At 48.1% G+C, this 16,823-nt stretch overlaps 1 protein-coding gene across 1 annotated transcript; it reads right to left on the bottom strand.

Moving 5' to 3' along the window:
• Nucleotides 1–8,081: 8,081 nt before the first annotated feature.
• Nucleotides 8,082–8,900, bottom strand: OLIG3 (oligodendrocyte transcription factor 3). Its single transcript, XM_056126375.1, has one exon. The coding sequence runs from the start codon at nt 8,898–8,900 to the stop codon at nt 8,082–8,084; it is 819 nt and encodes a 272-aa protein (XP_055982350.1).
• Nucleotides 8,901–16,823: the final 7,923 nt, after the last annotated feature.

The raw sequence follows: 16,823 nt of genomic DNA, 5'->3' as shown, positions 1-16,823 counted from the left end.
ATATATAAATATATGTACATAAATTTATATATATGTGTATGTATATACATATATTTACATATGTACATATATTTATGTATGTGTATGTATATATTTCACAAATGAATGCAGTCATTCTATACCTGTTCCTCTCCTTTTGACTCATTTCACTCAGCATAATATTCTCCATGTACATCCATTATAAGCAAATAACATTACTTCATTCTTCCTAATATCTGCATAGTATTCCATTGTGTAGGTGTACCATAGTTTCTTTATCCAGTCATCCATTATCTGTCACTCAGGCTAAACATGACTGTTTAAGGTTACGTTTTAAAAAACTGATCACCACTTTTTAACATTCTATGGCAAACCATGTGTCTCTTGCTACCAATAGATTCTTCTCACTACCACCACCCAATTCAGGCAAAAAAAAATCAGTTTTCAAAATAGATACATACTATTCACATTTGATCACTTTCATGACATCCATCTTTATAGATGCCAGCTTTTACTCTTTGGAATGCTTTATTTAAAAGAGCCTAGAAAGACCAATTTATACCAAATTGAAGCAAATGTTTTCTCAGTTAATGTAGAATAATTTCTGGTTTATTTTCTTTCATATAGACAGTTTCAATTTTTTTCTATTTAACTGTCTCTGATGCCAAACTAATTGGATTATTGTTCAGTTTTGCACTGATTTAAGAAGAGCTTTTGATTTTTTGATTGTTAGAAATTCATCAAGTCATATGATGCAGTTGTTATCTTTACAGAGAATAACAACCTGAAACTGTCTCCTATATTCTGATTCTGTCCTCTTCCCAAATTGACACTCAGAAGCTGCCTTTTTCAGTTGAAATAATGAAGTGAGAAATAACTGGAAAAGAGGAACAAACCCAAAAGCATAATAATTGTTGAAACAAACTGTAATCAATATAAAAGATGACGGGGATAAAAGAAGCCTAGTTAGGATCCCAAGTGAAAGAGTCATTCAAACACAGGGGGATATGGGGACAGAAAAGTCAAATAAGCTCTTTTTGTAACTTTTGTGGCAGAACCCCTGGCCTCAAGCTTTAAAGATTACCGGAAGGTCTCCCCTCTGGTCTCCTCTGAGAAGCCAGCACAGATTCACAGATCCAACAATTGTACGCTGAATCTTTGTGTTGTAGGTAGGATTATTTATCAGGGATTTTGTTTTGTCTGGGGTTTCAATGGCCCAGCCCCAGCTGTACATTTGGGGACAGACCACAGCTTCAATCAACAGAGGGTTTGTTCGACCCTTCCTGCGGCTTCCCTCCCCCTGCAGGGACCGAGTAATTAACAGACCATTAAGTCAATTCTGCTTTATTGTGGGAGATACCAAGCAGGTCTTTTCTTTGAAAACTTTTGTTCTGGAAGGAAATTACAGGATTGTTTTATCTTTAGAGAACAGCCTGGTGAACTCTGAGTGGAGAGGCAAGTTTCTGTAACCTAGGGACCCAAGAACAGAAGGATAATGACTTGAATCCATTTTTTTTTCAAAAAGAATTGTCCCAGTCTCTCCTCTCTCTCTCTCTCTATCTCTCTCTCTCTGTCTCTCTCTCTGTCTCTCTCTCTCTCTCTGTCTCTCCCCTTTCTTTTAAACACCAGTTAAAAGAAAAACGAGTTGCTCATTTGGTAATAACTAATGGAGACATGAATTACAGAGATGCCCCAGACTGAAGTTTATCTCAGTGTCAATAAATCTCCAAGCAACTGTGATGAAACTAAGTACTGTCACCATTGCTTGTTTTTATTTCCATATTAATCAACGGCATCTGCTCCCGTCCTCCGGATGTGATAGAGTGAACGGGGTAGTGAGTTTCCCAGCATCTTCAAAAGCCCCTGAAGGATGCGCTTTTGTTTTGTGAGACCAGTTAAGTTTTCACCGTTTTCAAGTGACCTGTGTTTTCCCAATGAACTCTGAGGACCCAGAGGGCAGGGCCTATTTCTAATGCGTTTCACTATCTTAATCTCGCTGTTTTGCACATCATTTCTTCTCAAGGTGCCCCCTCACAGTGCCTAACACTTCGGAAGAACGACTCAGAAAAGTGCTTGCTGCTGAAATATGGAGAGATGAATTAAAAGAGAGCGCAGACGAAGGAATGCGGAGGCTTACGTCATAGTGTGAGCTATGTGTTTACAGGAGTCAGTGAATGTTGTGAATGTCCCTGTTCTATTTCACGCCAGGGCAAGAGAAAGAGGGAAAAGAGAATCTAGACAAAGAGTTTCCGTGAAATGTGTTCGCTTCGACACTATCCAAGGAACTAGGGCGTAGAAATGCGTTCTCTGCACTCTAAGTCCCCAGCACACAGAAAGCAGGGCCTTTCAGAACCTAGTTTCTTAAGTTTTCCAAAGCCTGCAGTGAAGAGCCCATCTTGCACGCAAATTGTCCCCTTCCCCCTTCCCACCGCCCCCCCCCCCCCAGCAGAATCAGACTCTGGCCCTCACATTCCTTCAGGTGTTGGTCGCGATCTTTTAAGGAAAAGGACCAGACCGAATCCCAGATTTCTGGAACCAGCTAGTCCAAGTCATCCTACAGCCGCTAAGCGTGCAGCCTTCCTGGGATCGCTAAACATTCAGCAACCCGACTTCGACCCGACCCCCAGGACACCTTTGCGAACAATTCAAGCCCCTGCCCCGCAACAAGCTCTGAGATCTGTGCACTCCTTGGCTCTCTGGGGTCCCAGCCCCAGCAGGCGGCGGTCTCCCCAGGGCGCAGCCCCAGGGTCCCTGAAGTTTCCCGACTAGCTTCGAAACAGATCCGCGCGCTTGGGTTTGGAGCCCAGGAACGTGGCTTGGTTTGGATCAGACTCTCTGCGCCTGGAGCCGGCCGCCCAGGGTCTCCGTAAGGAGACTGTGCTGGCAGGAGACGCGGGGCCCAGACTCATTCCGACTGGCCGGGAGCAGAGCGTCTAAGCAAAGTTTATGAAGCGTGAAGCTTCTGGCCAAAGCCGGGCGGCGACCCGCGCCGGGAACCCGAGCGCCAAGAGCTCGCCCACACGCTCCGCCCAAGTTTGCGTGTATTCATTTTTGAGCTCTTAGTTTTTCTTCCCTCCCATTTATGGAAGTTTCTTTTCTTTTCTTCCCTCCCGTTTGTGAACGTTTCCATATACGCTTAGGCATTTCGAGGCTCCTTGCAAAGATATGTCACGGGCCACGCTGCACCAAGTCCCTTTCGACGCACATTTTTCTAGCTGCGTCCCTCTCTCTCCGGGCCTGCGAGGCCACAACGAAGAGATGGAAATTCAGGGTGACTCCTCAGTCAATGCATGCCCCGTCCCCACCGGAACCCCCGCTCCAACCTGGGAACCCCCCAGCTCGGCGCCGATCAGCTTGGCGTTGGGCCCTGGAGCAACGCGGTAAGGTGTCGCTCCAGTCTCGGCCGGCGCGGCCACGACTCCATCCCGCTCCCTGCTCTGGAAAGTCACCGATCTGGGGGCAAGGGGAGGTTGGTGGGCGGCGGACCATGCAAGCACGGATCACACGGTTTTCGTGCACTTTCCCTTGCACTGCACCCTCTCTCACCCTTTGGGGCAGTGAGTGAAACAGAGTCAACCAAGAGACCCCGCAGACCCGCACTTTCGGGTTACCACCTTTCGGTTATTCCTAAGGGAAATGAGGACGCCAGAGGTTTCCAAATATTGCAGGGTGGGGGAGGGACGGCCCCCTCTCCCTCGTGGCCCCCTCAAGTTTGCCAGGCGATTGGGGCGACTGTCGGTGTGTACCCGGGACCCCCACCCCGCGGGTCTCTTTCCCCGGACTTCCCACTTTCCCCGGACTTCTGGCGGTGGCTCCTCTTCTCCTTTCGCCGAAACCTGCACCCAGAGCTGCAGGTGCCCGGATGGCGCGGGGGCCGCACGACCTCGAACCCCGAACCTGCCAGCTCCAGGCCTAGATTCTCTCTTTAATCTCATTTTCCTGGCTTACTCCCGAGCGGCTCCGACCCTCTGGCCCTGGGGCTCAGAGGGAAACCCAGGGAGGGAGAAGGACCCCAGGCTGACCCGGACAGACTCCTCGCACCGGTGGCCCGCGAGTCCCGAGAAAGCTCCCACCCTCGGAGGTGAGTCTGAGCTTCTTTGGGGCTCCCTCCGGATTGCCGCGCGCGGCCAGGAGGGTGTGGCGTGTTAGACGCCCACCCTGAACACGCGTCCCGCCGCTGACAGGGGCCTCTTGAAGGGCCCAAGCAAGAGCAGTTCGGGCTTGAAAAGACTCAGAATGCTGTTGGGTTGCGAGGCAAAAAAAAACTGCAGAGGCCAGCACCTTATCAAAAAAAAAGGGCGGGGGAAGGAAAAAAAAGAAAAGAAAGAAAATGTTGGAGGCAGTCTCATCTGCCTTTTCTCTCAGCCGGGTTTCAGGATATGAACCCCTAAGAAGACCCCCAAAAGAGAGGGAATCTTCTGAAGAACGATTTTCTTTCTGTCATGTTTTGGGGCCACAGCCAGTGGTGCTCAGGGGTAACTCCTGGTTCTGCACCCAAGTATCACTCTTGATGTGCTCGGGAAGCCGGGGATCGAACCCCAGTTGACTGAGCACAAACAAGGCAAGCCACTGTACTATCTTCCCCCAGCCTAGGACACTTGTCTTTCTAAAAGCGAAGTCCTCCAGCCCTTACAAACAGGCAGAGTCTTCTAAAGGTTCCTAAGGATGAGACTTTCTCAGACTTGCCAGATCGAAAGCAGCGTTTATTCTGGAAGGAAAGCCGTGGGCATGTTTCTAGAATGATTTATAAAGCTTCTGTGACCTGAGAATTAGGGTGAGTGGGGGTTAGGGAGGAGGGAATGGCAAATTTTAAATAAAAACCAATCGGGTCAAGAAATCTTATCACTTTGACCAATGCAGTCTTTTTGCTTCAGCCCCAGGAACTGGAGAATGGAAATGGAAAAACACGTGAGAAACACCTACTCTTCCCCCATTTTCTGCTATGCTCCCAAATCAAGAAACTTCTGATGACTAGCAAATGGACTCTCCTCGGAGTTCCTGTCCTATCTTGGCACAATTCTTTTTTTCATTGTCTCTAGAGTATTGAATTGCCCCCCCACCCCCACCCCCAGGAGCATGACCCATTCAGAACACTGAAAATGAAGTCAGTTTGCTGGGTCACTTGGAATATTCAGAATTGAGTTCCCTGAGCTCTACCTTCTTTTTAGTGAAATCATCCCCACTGCTCTTTAAATTGGCCTCCTGGGGAAACTCAAGAGTTCAGGTTGCAGCTGCACCACCCCAAAAGTCAACATCTCCCAGCTGGTTTAAGGAGTTGGCTTCACCTCTCTCCAGTTAAAGCTGCACCTTCTAGAGAAGGGAAGAGCCCACAGCTGACAGCGGGCAGGCCTCCAGGGGATCCCCAGGACCAGGTCTTTGGAAATAGTCTCAAAAGAAGCCAGTGGCTGGGGGTGGTGATTGATGAAACTTCTCACTCTCCTCCCATTTCAAAATAATAAACACACAGGGCAAGGCTGGAGGCTGCCTTGTGTTGGTATCAAATAAATCCTCATCAGCTCTTTCCTTGCCCAGAGAAATGAATCACTCTTGGGAAACAGACGATTATTCCCCCATTTGTCTACCTAAAACCAGAGGAAATAAGCACCTTCTACTGTAGACCCTTTATTTTGGTCTTTCTCCTTGGCAGTGGAGGGGGAGGTTGGGGGTAGGGGGGTACAGAGAGACTGAGGAGGAGATTGCAGATTTAGGATCCATGAGAACTTTCCCAGAGAGGGGCAGCCCCCAGAAGACCATGGGGACCCAGGAAAGAAGGAGCTGGCTGCCTCCTAGATGTGGTGTTATCTGCAGGCTTCTGTCTGAAGAGAGAGCTCGGTTGCTCAAATCATTGATCTACCTGTCCTGACAAGGGGCTTAGATCTCAGCTAACAGAGAGGTGATGTTACAGCTAACCCCAAAGCCCTTTCTACTGTGCCATATTTATGTCAGCTTTCTATGTCCCTTCATGGGACACTGAGATCTGTGCATTTGCAGTTAACAAAATATGCCTTCTGGTCCTCTATAAGCAAATAAATAAAACTTCTCGCTTTACTTTACTTTTCCTTATACAAACTCTTTTGGAAGCATTAGTGTGGGCTGGGGCAGGCAAGAAAGGTTTAAAAGGAGCTCTTTTAACCCGTGGTTTTTGGGAAACATGCTCAAGGTGTTCAAATAATCCAAACTGCAGTCATCCCAAGGAAAAATAAAGGAGAATCCCCAATATTCATCCATGAGATGGTAAAAGTTGAGCTGTTGTGCACCTCACCTCACTTATTCTTAAAGCCAAGAGGCTTCTCCTTTCTCAGCAGGGTCTGCTGCCAAGGGGGAACAGATGGGGACTGGTATTTGATTATCTTCTAGGACCACTCTTTGTTGACTGTTTAAGCACACTCTAGATTTTAACCTGCTTAAAAGGGGAGAGAGGAGGGAACGGCTATAGAGTTCATTTATAGTGAGAATTAACTTACTGTTTCATTCACATCTTTTAGCATTACACCGCGCTGCTCGTTTCTGTTCCTTTGAGTTTTTAGGTTGCTTTTTAAAAACTGTGATTGTAGAGTTTACAAAGGTCTGGTGACTGCAGACAAAGTGAGAGCTCAAATATCACAAGATTGCCAAGAAGGATGATATCCCCACTTAAAGACACTCATATGCCTTTTCTTTATCATACTCATCTGCCAATTTCTCTCTTTACCTATAAATAATCAGAGAAAAAAATATCTTCACATCCACCCACTTAATAACTTCCTCCACCACTCCCAGATACATCTTCCTTGGTTCAAGGTCCTCTAACCACTAACCCCATCTTCAAAAATGTTAGGCAAAGGCAAAGCCAGGATTTAAAGGTTCTTTTTTATTTGAAATCTCATCCAGAAACACTGGTTATTAATAAATATATCATAGTTATCAAGAATATATAAAAAATAAAGACAGGTATTGTCTTTGAGGCCCTAACAAAATATTTCAAGCAAATGTTCAGGAAAATAAAAATGGCACCCCTCCGGAAACCACAATATGGTCAAAGCTGATGATCTAGTGAGTGGACCCTCATGCAGAAAAACTGAGCAAGGGAGAGGAGGCAAGCTAGTAGCGGGAGCCCAAGCCTTTTGCAGTCGCAGGCCACTAGAACAGCCTGGGAAGGTGGGGAATGGAGTTTGAAGGGGCAGTGGGATGGAGGGGTTGGCGGTGGGGGAAGAAGCTCCTGTCTGCATAAGTATGGGTCTTGCACTCTATCCCTCCCCCCTTTCATGTCATACAACTACAGATATATGGAGTACTTCAGAGAATTCACTAATAAATCCTTGTTACAAGGAAAATGGCCTCACGGCCTGCACAACATGTTTAGTTAGACAAGATTCATTTAGAAGCGTTCATGCATTCTTTTGACCTACACTGCGCTGTCGTAAAGAAGACCCACAGCTGAGAAGTTGTCATGCCCTGGACCTGAACCAGAGCTGAGGACTCAAAACTCAAAACACTTGACCTCTTGCATGTTCTCTCTCTCTCTCTCTCTCTCTCTCTCTCTCTCTCTCTCTCTCTCTCTCTCTCTCTCTCTCTCTCTCTCTCTCCCCCCTCCCTCCCGTCCCTCGCGCTCTGGATGAAGCAGTGTGGCGCGACAGTAACAATCATAATTGCATCCATCTCGAAGGAATATTTACACTGGTTTTGTTTTGCACAAAACGGATGGTTGGTTGTCTTTTTCCCAGGTGAAACACGGAGCCGGAGAAAGCCAACTCGAAGTCCCTTCGCGAGTTTTAAACTACACCAATCCCGTCTTTAGACAACAAACGCAGTTTTGACAAGAGCGTATGGCAGTGAAATACTGGCGCGGCCAGGGAAAAGAAGCATGCATGCAGAACACATGACAGTTGTTCGAGTCCCCCTTGTCTACCAGCCCTAGAAGTTGCAGTTCGGTTACGGTTCATTTCCTCTCAGGAGTCCGGGGGCGTGGGGAGTTCTGCGAGCTCTCGGAGGGCGTGGGAGGCCTCGAGGGCCCCGTGCCCGCCCTCCCACCCGCCGCGCCTCCCTCTGCGCCCGCCGCCGGGCGTCGCGGGCCCCCTCCCGCCGCGCTCCCCTTCTGCTCTGCAGCCGGGAGGGTCCGCTGCTCACTTGAGCAAGTCCTTGGACTCGGCCGACAGCCGGGCCATGTTGGCGGTGGAGAGAGCGGACAGGTGCGGTGGCGGCGGCATCTGGCAAATGGTGCAGGGGCAAGGCAGGCCGGCCCAGTGCTGGAAGCCGCTGCCCAGCTGCAGCGCGGGCGGTGTCGAGGGCGCCTTGAGCAGCGAGTGGGGAGGTCGGATGGTGCCGATGGCCGGCAGCGAGGCGGCGGACAGCGCGGACGAGGCGTTGCCGGACGAGAGCGCGCCACCCAGGATGGGGTGCACCGGGTGCACGGCGTTGGCGGCGTGCGCCGGGTGGCCGGCCGAGTGGCCCACAGTCCCGCAGTGGAAGGCCGAATGGTGGCCCCCGTAGATCTCGCCCACCAACCTCTTCATCTCTTCCAGGGAGCTGGTGAGCATGAGGATGTAGTTGCGGGCCAGCAGGAGCGTGGCGATCTTGGAGAGCTTGCGCACCGAGGGCCCGTGCGCGTAGGGCATGACCTCGCGCAGCCCGTCCATGGCGAGGTTCAGGTCGTGCATCCGCTTGCGCTCGCGCCCGTTTATCTTCAGCCGCAACTGCTGGAGGTCCTGCTCCGACAGCTGCTTCTTGATTTTGTACTTGCTGCTCTCGCCCGCGGCCTTGGCGCCCGAGCGCGAGAGGCTCTCCCCGGGCATCTTCTGCACCAGGTCGCCCTGCGTGGACGAGACCGAGTTGAGACGGCTCTCCTGGTGGTGGTGGTGGTGGCGGTGGTGATCCCTCAGGTACATCTCATCCATGTCCGGAGATGAGGCTCTGCTGGAGACAGAGCTCGAATCAGAATTCATTTTATGACAAGGGATGCGCCCTACGGTGGGAAGGCTCTAGGCGGGAAATGGAAAGAAAATCTTGAATTAAAAGGAGCAAAAGAGAGGAAAAAAAAATCCGCACCACTCAGCAACCCACTTCTCAGCAGTGAGAGGCGAGAAGAAAAGCTGGGGCGCTGCGTTTCCCCGCCTCTCTCCCTCCCACTCTCTTCTCTCTAGTTCGGCTGTTTCCTGGACAGCTAGTTGGTGTGTGTTTGAACTAACCTCACGCTGGAAAAGAGGGGCTTTTATAGAGCTGCGGCGCAGAAAAGAGACAAAAGGAGCCCTCCTATCTATCCAGGGCTGATTAGGATGACGTGCCATCATTCAGGGCGGTGCGCTTTGCTGTCCCATTTAGCAAGGATTCCTATTCATATTCATTGCGGAGCCGCCGGGGACACCTCTGCTCCAGACCGCTAGGAGCCCCCAGGCGCAAACCCTCTTGATTGACACTCTCACCGCTGCAGATCACTAGCCTTCCTTATTTTCTATTTTTTTTTAAACTTACCTCCACCCCTGCCCCCCCCCCCCTTTCCCCCTTCACGGCCTTAACCCAATCACACCTAAGGAACTGAAGAAGGCGATCAGACAGTTAGCAAAAGATTCCTCTGGGGTTAGAGTGAGGCAGGGAAGCAATGTCCCTCCTCCCCTCTCCCTCTCCCTCTCCCTCTCCCTCTCCCTCTCCCTCTCCCTCTCCCTCTCCCTCTCCCTCTCCCTCTCCCTCTCCCTCAATCTATCTCTTTTTTAATAGAGACACCCCAAGTGGGGGAAATGTGGGCAAAGGAAATCCCCAGAGGAGCAGTTCGGGCAAGGGTAGAGGTGAGGAAAGAGGGCAGACTGGATGGATGGGTTGGAGGGTGGGGTGGGGAGAAGATGTGGTTGGCATGCGTAGTCTGAAGTTTCTATTTCTTATTCACTTTGGGTCTCTTCTAAACCCAGACATCGTGACACTTTTGTTTATGGTGCCCTTCCGGTGTGGCTTTAATAGCCATCCCCAGTGGTGGCTTGCCCTTGACGCTGCTGCCAGGATGGCTGACTTGCTCCTTGTCTACTCTTTCTTTGAGGAGGGGGGAGGCTGAAATAATTTATCTATTTGTTATTATAATTCTTTAATTTCTTAAAACGGGAATTGAGAAAACACAAATCCCAGTTTTGAAAGAAGGGAAACTTAAGAAGCCAAGAAAAGAAAAAGGCAGGACGGGTTTTGAGGAATAGGGATTTCGGAGAATCACGGTGACGGTTCTGCTTCCCCAAGGCACTGGATCCTAAAGCTATGGAAGGGATTCCCCTCCCTACCCCCACAGTTACCACCCGCAGACTCGCTGAGAGACCTCTGGCCGCTATGCAGGATCGGAGGGAAGGGTTCGGTAGCTCGGGACCTGCAGGGCTACCCTGCTGTGGCTGCCCCAGGGAGGCAGGGCAGGGAAAGTGGGAATTCAGGGCGCAGTGTGTGTACCTGTGTGCTGTTATTCAGCTAAAGGGTTTGCAGTCTTTCCCCCTCTCCACCCCCCGCCCCCGCACAGACCCCACCCCCACCCCAGGCGGGCGAGTGGACACTGTGGTCCAGCACAAAATAGTTCTGGGGAGAAAGGGGAGGCCTGGAGTTTGAAGCCGACTGTGCAAGCGCCCAGCTTTCCCGCCCCTGCCCCTGACAGCGTTACTTTTTATCGCTCAAACTATCTCAGCAGGGCGAGGGGCTGGAAATCCGGAATCCAGAGGATGGAGGAGACCCCAAGGAGGCCACTTGAAGAACCCAGGTATCATCACGACCCGGGGGCCAGGCAGCCAGACACACACTGGGACTGAGGGTCTTGAAACCGACAGATTTGCGGAGCCCTGGGCTGGTATAGATTGCGACGCGGGACTCACTGCAAGTCTTTCGGACTGGCAGGGATGAGGAGGCCTCATTTTGCCACTGCCACATCTCGGGCGGGCAACAGCAGACGAACATATGCCCAGATCTGAGATTGCACGCTTGGCGAGTCTGCCTTCTTGACAGTTACGCCTCAAAGCGACGTTGGCCATAAGCACTTCAGGCAAAGACGCTTTGTCTACCGCGAACTTTGTGACTCTCTTAAAAACAAAACAGTGGCAAAATAAGCTAACGAACGAACGCTCAAGGTCAGTGACATTGAAGACTGAATACAAACCTCTGATCTCCCCTTGACCTCCACCTCAGTAGAAGAAAAGTTTTCTTAAAACGGACAATTCCAAGACATTCTATTGGATATGGAAAGACGGATGTGCAAAAGCTGTCCGAGCGAAAGGAATGTTCACTCCAGTCGTTCATGTAAGCTCAGACAATGATGCCCCCACTTCCAGCTGCTTATAAGAAAGGGGCATCCAGAACTTCTTTGCATAAGTTCGGAACTCTTCCCCAGGTGCTGGATGGATGCTGGGAGAGGGCGTGGTTCAGAGGGCAGCCCGCAGCGCTTTCCTGCAGCTCAAGCCGAGAAGATGAAGGATGGGGTTTGGGGGACAGCAAAGGGGGAGGGGGAGCAGCAAGCGCCCTACTGGAAGAAAAGTTGCGTCCTCACCTAAGAGCAACCCCAGCCTCTGCCTTTCTCCTCACCCACCACTTGGTCTTATCCGTGCTCCAAGTGAGAAAGTTGCATTTGGTTCTGACAAGTAGCAAAGGAACTTGAGAGAGAATTGCAAAAGAGATTTCAGACAAATTTGTGATGATGAATGATATTTATCTAAAAAGCAAACAAACAAACAAACAAAAAACAAAACCCCTTGTTTTCACAGTGTAAATTCCCCCCAATTCGTGGAGAAAATGAAAGGGAGGAGAGAGGGGTTGGAAGTGGAGCGTCCATCCTCACCGCACCAGAGAAAAAACGCACTTGCGGGCCTGGAAACGGCGTGAACCCGGTTCCAGGGAATCGGAAAAGAGGCCTCTCGTCCTCCCAGAGGCTGAGAAGCTCTGAGGGGGCAGCGTTTGGCCGGAGAGGGGCGCCAGGCCCATTCGGATCAGGGACCCTTGCACCTCCAAAGAGTTTTTAACGCTAGGGAACGCGACAGTGCCCAAAGTAACAATTGCGATGACTGTGCTAGGGGGTGCGGTTGCGGTTTTGGACTAGGCGCGCCGGGCAGTGTGTGTGTGTGTGTGTGTGTGTGTGTGTGTGTGTGTGTGTGTGTTGGGGGGCGGTGCGGGATGCTCAAGATTTCGGGTCCTATCAGGGAAGATCCCTCAGAGTCCCACTCCCAGACGCTCCCTGGAGGCTTGCTCCCCATTCCTCCCGAGAGCGGGTGGGTTGTGTAGATGAACAAGAACAAAAAGAGCTTGAGGCCAGCCACATTTGTCGCTCCATAAAATGGGCTGGGACGCTTCAGCGCCCCCAAAGTAGGGAAGACCCCCCTTCCCCCCGCACCCAGCCTGCACGGCCGCTGCTACCACACGCCGGCCTCCTGGAGTCACTTTGGACTCTCAAGGGTTACCCTCCACCTGCCCTTATCCTTATCCTTTCCGGATAAGTACCCGAAACTCGAGAGCAGAAGCTGTCGCGGGGTTCCGTAGAATGAGCTGCTGGCTTTCTTCCAGAGCCCGCGGTCTGTCCCCAGCGCGTCCCGCGAGGGGAACAGTAAGACACCGGCTTCTGGCTACAGCCCCAAGACGCCGGTGCCAGAGCTAGGCCGTGACCCTGGCAGGGGGAGCCCCTTCAGGGGGTTCACTAGCCTAGAGGGGCAGCCAGGCACCCAGCAAGGCGCGGGCGCGGCCCCCATCCCGCGCCACACCCGTCGCCCTGGCCGCTGGGGAGGGCCACTGGACTAGGAGGGGGGGTCCTTCTCCCGCAACAGGTGTGTTCCCAAGAGGGAGGCTGCTTCCAGCCCAGCAGGCTCGGCTCTGGGCGGAGCCTGTGAGTTTCTCAGCCTCTGTGCAAACCCAGAAAGCCCCCGGTGCGGGTGGAGAGCCGTGCCAAGAGCTCCCCAGTTGTCCGCGCGCGCCCCGGGCGCACGAGCTGAGCTCCGCACCCCCTAGGCCAGACCCGATCCCGCCTCTCCCGGGGATCGCACACTCGGGAAGCTGCTCACTCTCCCCAACCCACGCCCCCCACCCCTGTCTCGGCCCCTCCGGCGTTTCCCAGACGGTCTCTTACCCAAAGCCGGTGCGTGGCGCTAGGCGGTCGACGCTCAGCGCTTGGCAGCTCCAGCCAGTCGGCGCCTCCCGAGAAGCTGCCGGCTCTGCCCGAGGCGCGGCGGTTTGGGCTCAGGAGCGATCCCCACTCCAATCCCTCGCAGGAGTTCAGCGGCAAATGTCGCCGCTGGCTGACCTGCCAGGCGGCTCCTGTGAGCCGAGTCGGTCAATCAGCAACGTCCAGGGAGGTTCCGAGCTGGTCCGGCCTCAAACTTGACCGGCAGAAACTTTGGCCGAGACCGACCGATCGGCCTGAGGCTGCCCTGCGGGCTTCCCCTTCAACCCAATCCCTCTCCCAATAAGGCACAAAACAAAAAGACAAAAGGGGAACCCGAAGAATGTTTTGGAATGTGCCACCGGAGCAGTTGCCTCAAAACTAGTTGGTCACGCAGCAACTTTTGAAAAATAAGTATTTTTTTTTTTTACTTGACAAAAACAATCCTTTGGGAACAGTAACGGTGAGGGTCCGGATAATCGAGGCTGTTCAGATTAATTTTTAAGTCTTTTTTTAGGTTAAAAAAAATAAAGTCAGCAAAAATTGCAAACACGCAGGAATGGTCTCCTTTTGAAGCAGCACTTCTCCGATGAAGAAACGTGATGAACAACGGTACTGTCCTCGCGTCCCCCAGCACACAGTCACATAAGCCAACATCCAAATCCCAGCAGTGGAAAAGGGTCTGCAAGCGGCCCAAGAGAGGATGGAATTGGGCGGTCTGCCTAAGAGGGTTTTCTTTTCTTTTTTTTTTTTGTGAGTTTCTTCATATTTGACAATAGTATATAGCACAAATCCAGAATTTGCCCACTATTCCTTTTCATCTCTTTAAAACCTGCTTTTCCTAAGAGGAAAAATAGCAGAAGTTGAAGGACAGTAGACGTTTATCAAGCGATAGTAACTGCTTTACACAGTGTTGGATATGAGATAGGAGGATGCAAGGAAGTCCCAGAATAGTATAAAATGATGAGGTGCTAATTATGTGAATATACATAGACAAGTTAATACACTGGCAGAACTAGAAGTTTGATTTTAATGAGGCATAAACAGTAATGCTGGATAGAACTTACAGACTCATTATAATTATTTAAAGACCGACTACAGCCACAGGAGATATTAACTTCTGTGCTTCCTTTGTAGGATTTTGCTCAATTGGTGAAGCTATTTTGAGTACTGTTTTTCTTTGTGGTAATATCTGCTCAATTGCTAAAACCTCTACTGAGTTTTCTTCCTTGAAGGAAGCCTCTACTTGGAAGAATTTTTTGTTTTCCTCCTAGAGATTTGAATGTTTAGGTTGATTTAAATTTCACTGGTAATTAATCATGGGAGCTGATGAGTTGTATTAAAATTTGCATATTTACACTTACTTGCCATGTGCCCTGACATTTTGGATTTGTGGGTCCATTAGCACCAATACTTTAAGAAGCCTTAACTAAATGACTTCTCATTAGTATTTTGTTGTTATTAGTTATTTTGTGGTCTTAGAGTTAAAGTCACTGAAAGCAATGTGATATTGCAATAGTATGTAGCACAGGATACTGGATTCCAATTTTGTTTCTAGAGGTTAATATATCAACTCCTTGATATAGTCTATTACATAGCTAAATGAAATCTCTACTGTTGTCTTCTTTGCTGAAGTGCTAAAAGAATTGAGTTTTACTTTAGAGATGAGTTTTTTAAATATAAAATCTTACATAGCTATGTATTTAAATTTTGTGTCCAGCAATATTCAGATTTACATACAATTATATATAGCAAATATGTATCACAAAGAGATTCAGGTGTGTACAGAGCAAACAGATTAGAGAAGATACTAACTTTCATGAGAGCAATGTGTTACACAGCTTTTTAAAATGTGGTACTTACAAGCACTATTTATGAAGTGTATGTGGGTAGTTAGATAAAGCTAACTTGATTAAAATGTTTATCTAATTGGAGTCTAAAAGCACAAATTTGTTTTAAAAAAAGCTATTTTAAGAAGCTATCTAACACAAGAAAAACATATTCTTGTTCTTAAGTAGAAATTGTAGATTTAAAAATTATATAGTTCAGAAGTAGAAAGGTTCCAACTTTTAACAAAGTAGATTTATATACATTACTTTGAAAAAATTTGCTATTAAGAATTAGCTACTGAATAGTGAAAGAATCAAAAAGGAAGTTTTAAAAATTCAACATTTCCATGGCTGATTTTGCATATATCAAGTGGGCACTTCAACCTCTTCATTTCTAAAATCAAATGAAAGTATAATTATGATCTTTTTATTAGTCGTTTACCCCCCATTCATAGAAATACTGGACATATCTGATGGAAAAATTGACAAATTCAGATTATCAGCATTTGAAAAACTGGGTGAATTTTCTTCCTCCTCATTATAAAATATAGCATATAAAAATTTGAAGTGATTATCCACACAATTATAGTCTCAATTCCTATTATCACTTTATAAGGGAGGGAGTTTTTGGGTACAAATTATCACTCAAAATACTTAGGTATTTGTCATAATATATTTGACAAGCAAGTCAGCAGTCTGTTTAATTATAATGCTAGTCTCAACAGGACTTTGATGAATTAGTAGTTTAAGTCTTACAGGTTTGGCATGTTAAATTTCACAATATAGAATAATAATGGAAGTTAGTACATTTCATAATACTTAATGTGTAGTGTAATTATTTTTTAAACTAATTTTTCTAGCATATTTGATTATGCAAAATCCTTGCTAGTAAGAGAGAGCAGAATACCAAACAATTGATATTCACAGAAGTATTTCAATAAGATATTTCTGAACTTTGTTCTTTCTCTTACTATTTATTAAGGCAACTGCAAGGAAACTGAGTCAACTTTTTAAAGAAACATTCATCATGATGTCGGAAAATAAAAGAAGATATAGAAATTATTGAACAGAACCTTCCTTCATAGTACACAAAAACAATCCACCTTTTTAGTACATTTTTTAGAGTTATTTGCGTTCAAGCGTTCCAAAATATATTCACTTTATAAATTTATGAACATTTTGACATTGATTCTAGCATTTTAATAATAAGTACAGTTCAAAGTCAGAGGTATAACAAGTGTGCAGATCTCATATTACTGTGTTCACGCTGTCGAACTCTCACTCACCATCCATACATTTTGCTATAGGCTAAGCTAATAAGATTGCCTGCGACAAAGCTGTGCAATGAAAACACTGAGCAATCCTTTGGAAGTGGTTACTTCTGAAAACTGGACTAGTTAAGAAATTTCTGAGGTCATAAAGTAGGAAACGGAACATTAGCAGACTTACATCAGGCTAAAAAATAGAATTTTAAAACGTTAATACTTATAGATCATAGAGGACTGCTAAATAGTGATTACAAACAACTACTTAATTTTTTCTATTGCCAAAAGGAAAAGAAAAATTATACACCTAACATGGAGGGACAACTCCATTGTTTTCATAATTCCTCATAATGCAGTCATACCTTTACTTAACTAAGAAAATATGGCTGAAAAATGCTTAACTAGAAAAAGATCATTCTAGTTTTATTAACATGGATTTATGAGCCTATTTTAAATTATTTCCACAGTTGAAATTTGTTCTTTTTACTTTTGGGGGGAGGACATCAGGGAGAGGGCTAGGGGGTTGGGCCATATTAGGAAGTGCTCAAGGTTTACTCCAGGCTCTGTCTGTGCCCAGGGACCCCCTCCTGCCACTGTTGAGGGAACCATATGTGGTACCAGGATTCCAACCAGGTTCAGCTGGATGCAAGGCAGTGCCTTACCTGCTGTAGCCTCTCA

This window comes from Sorex fumeus, unplaced genomic scaffold (genome assembly GCF_029834395.1).
Source record: "Sorex fumeus unplaced genomic scaffold, SorFum_2.1 ptg000061l, whole genome shotgun sequence".
NCBI lineage: Eukaryota > Metazoa > Chordata > Mammalia > Eulipotyphla > Soricidae > Sorex > Sorex fumeus.
Note: the sequence above shows the minus strand (reverse complement) of the source record. Positions and strands in the feature narration are given on the sequence as shown.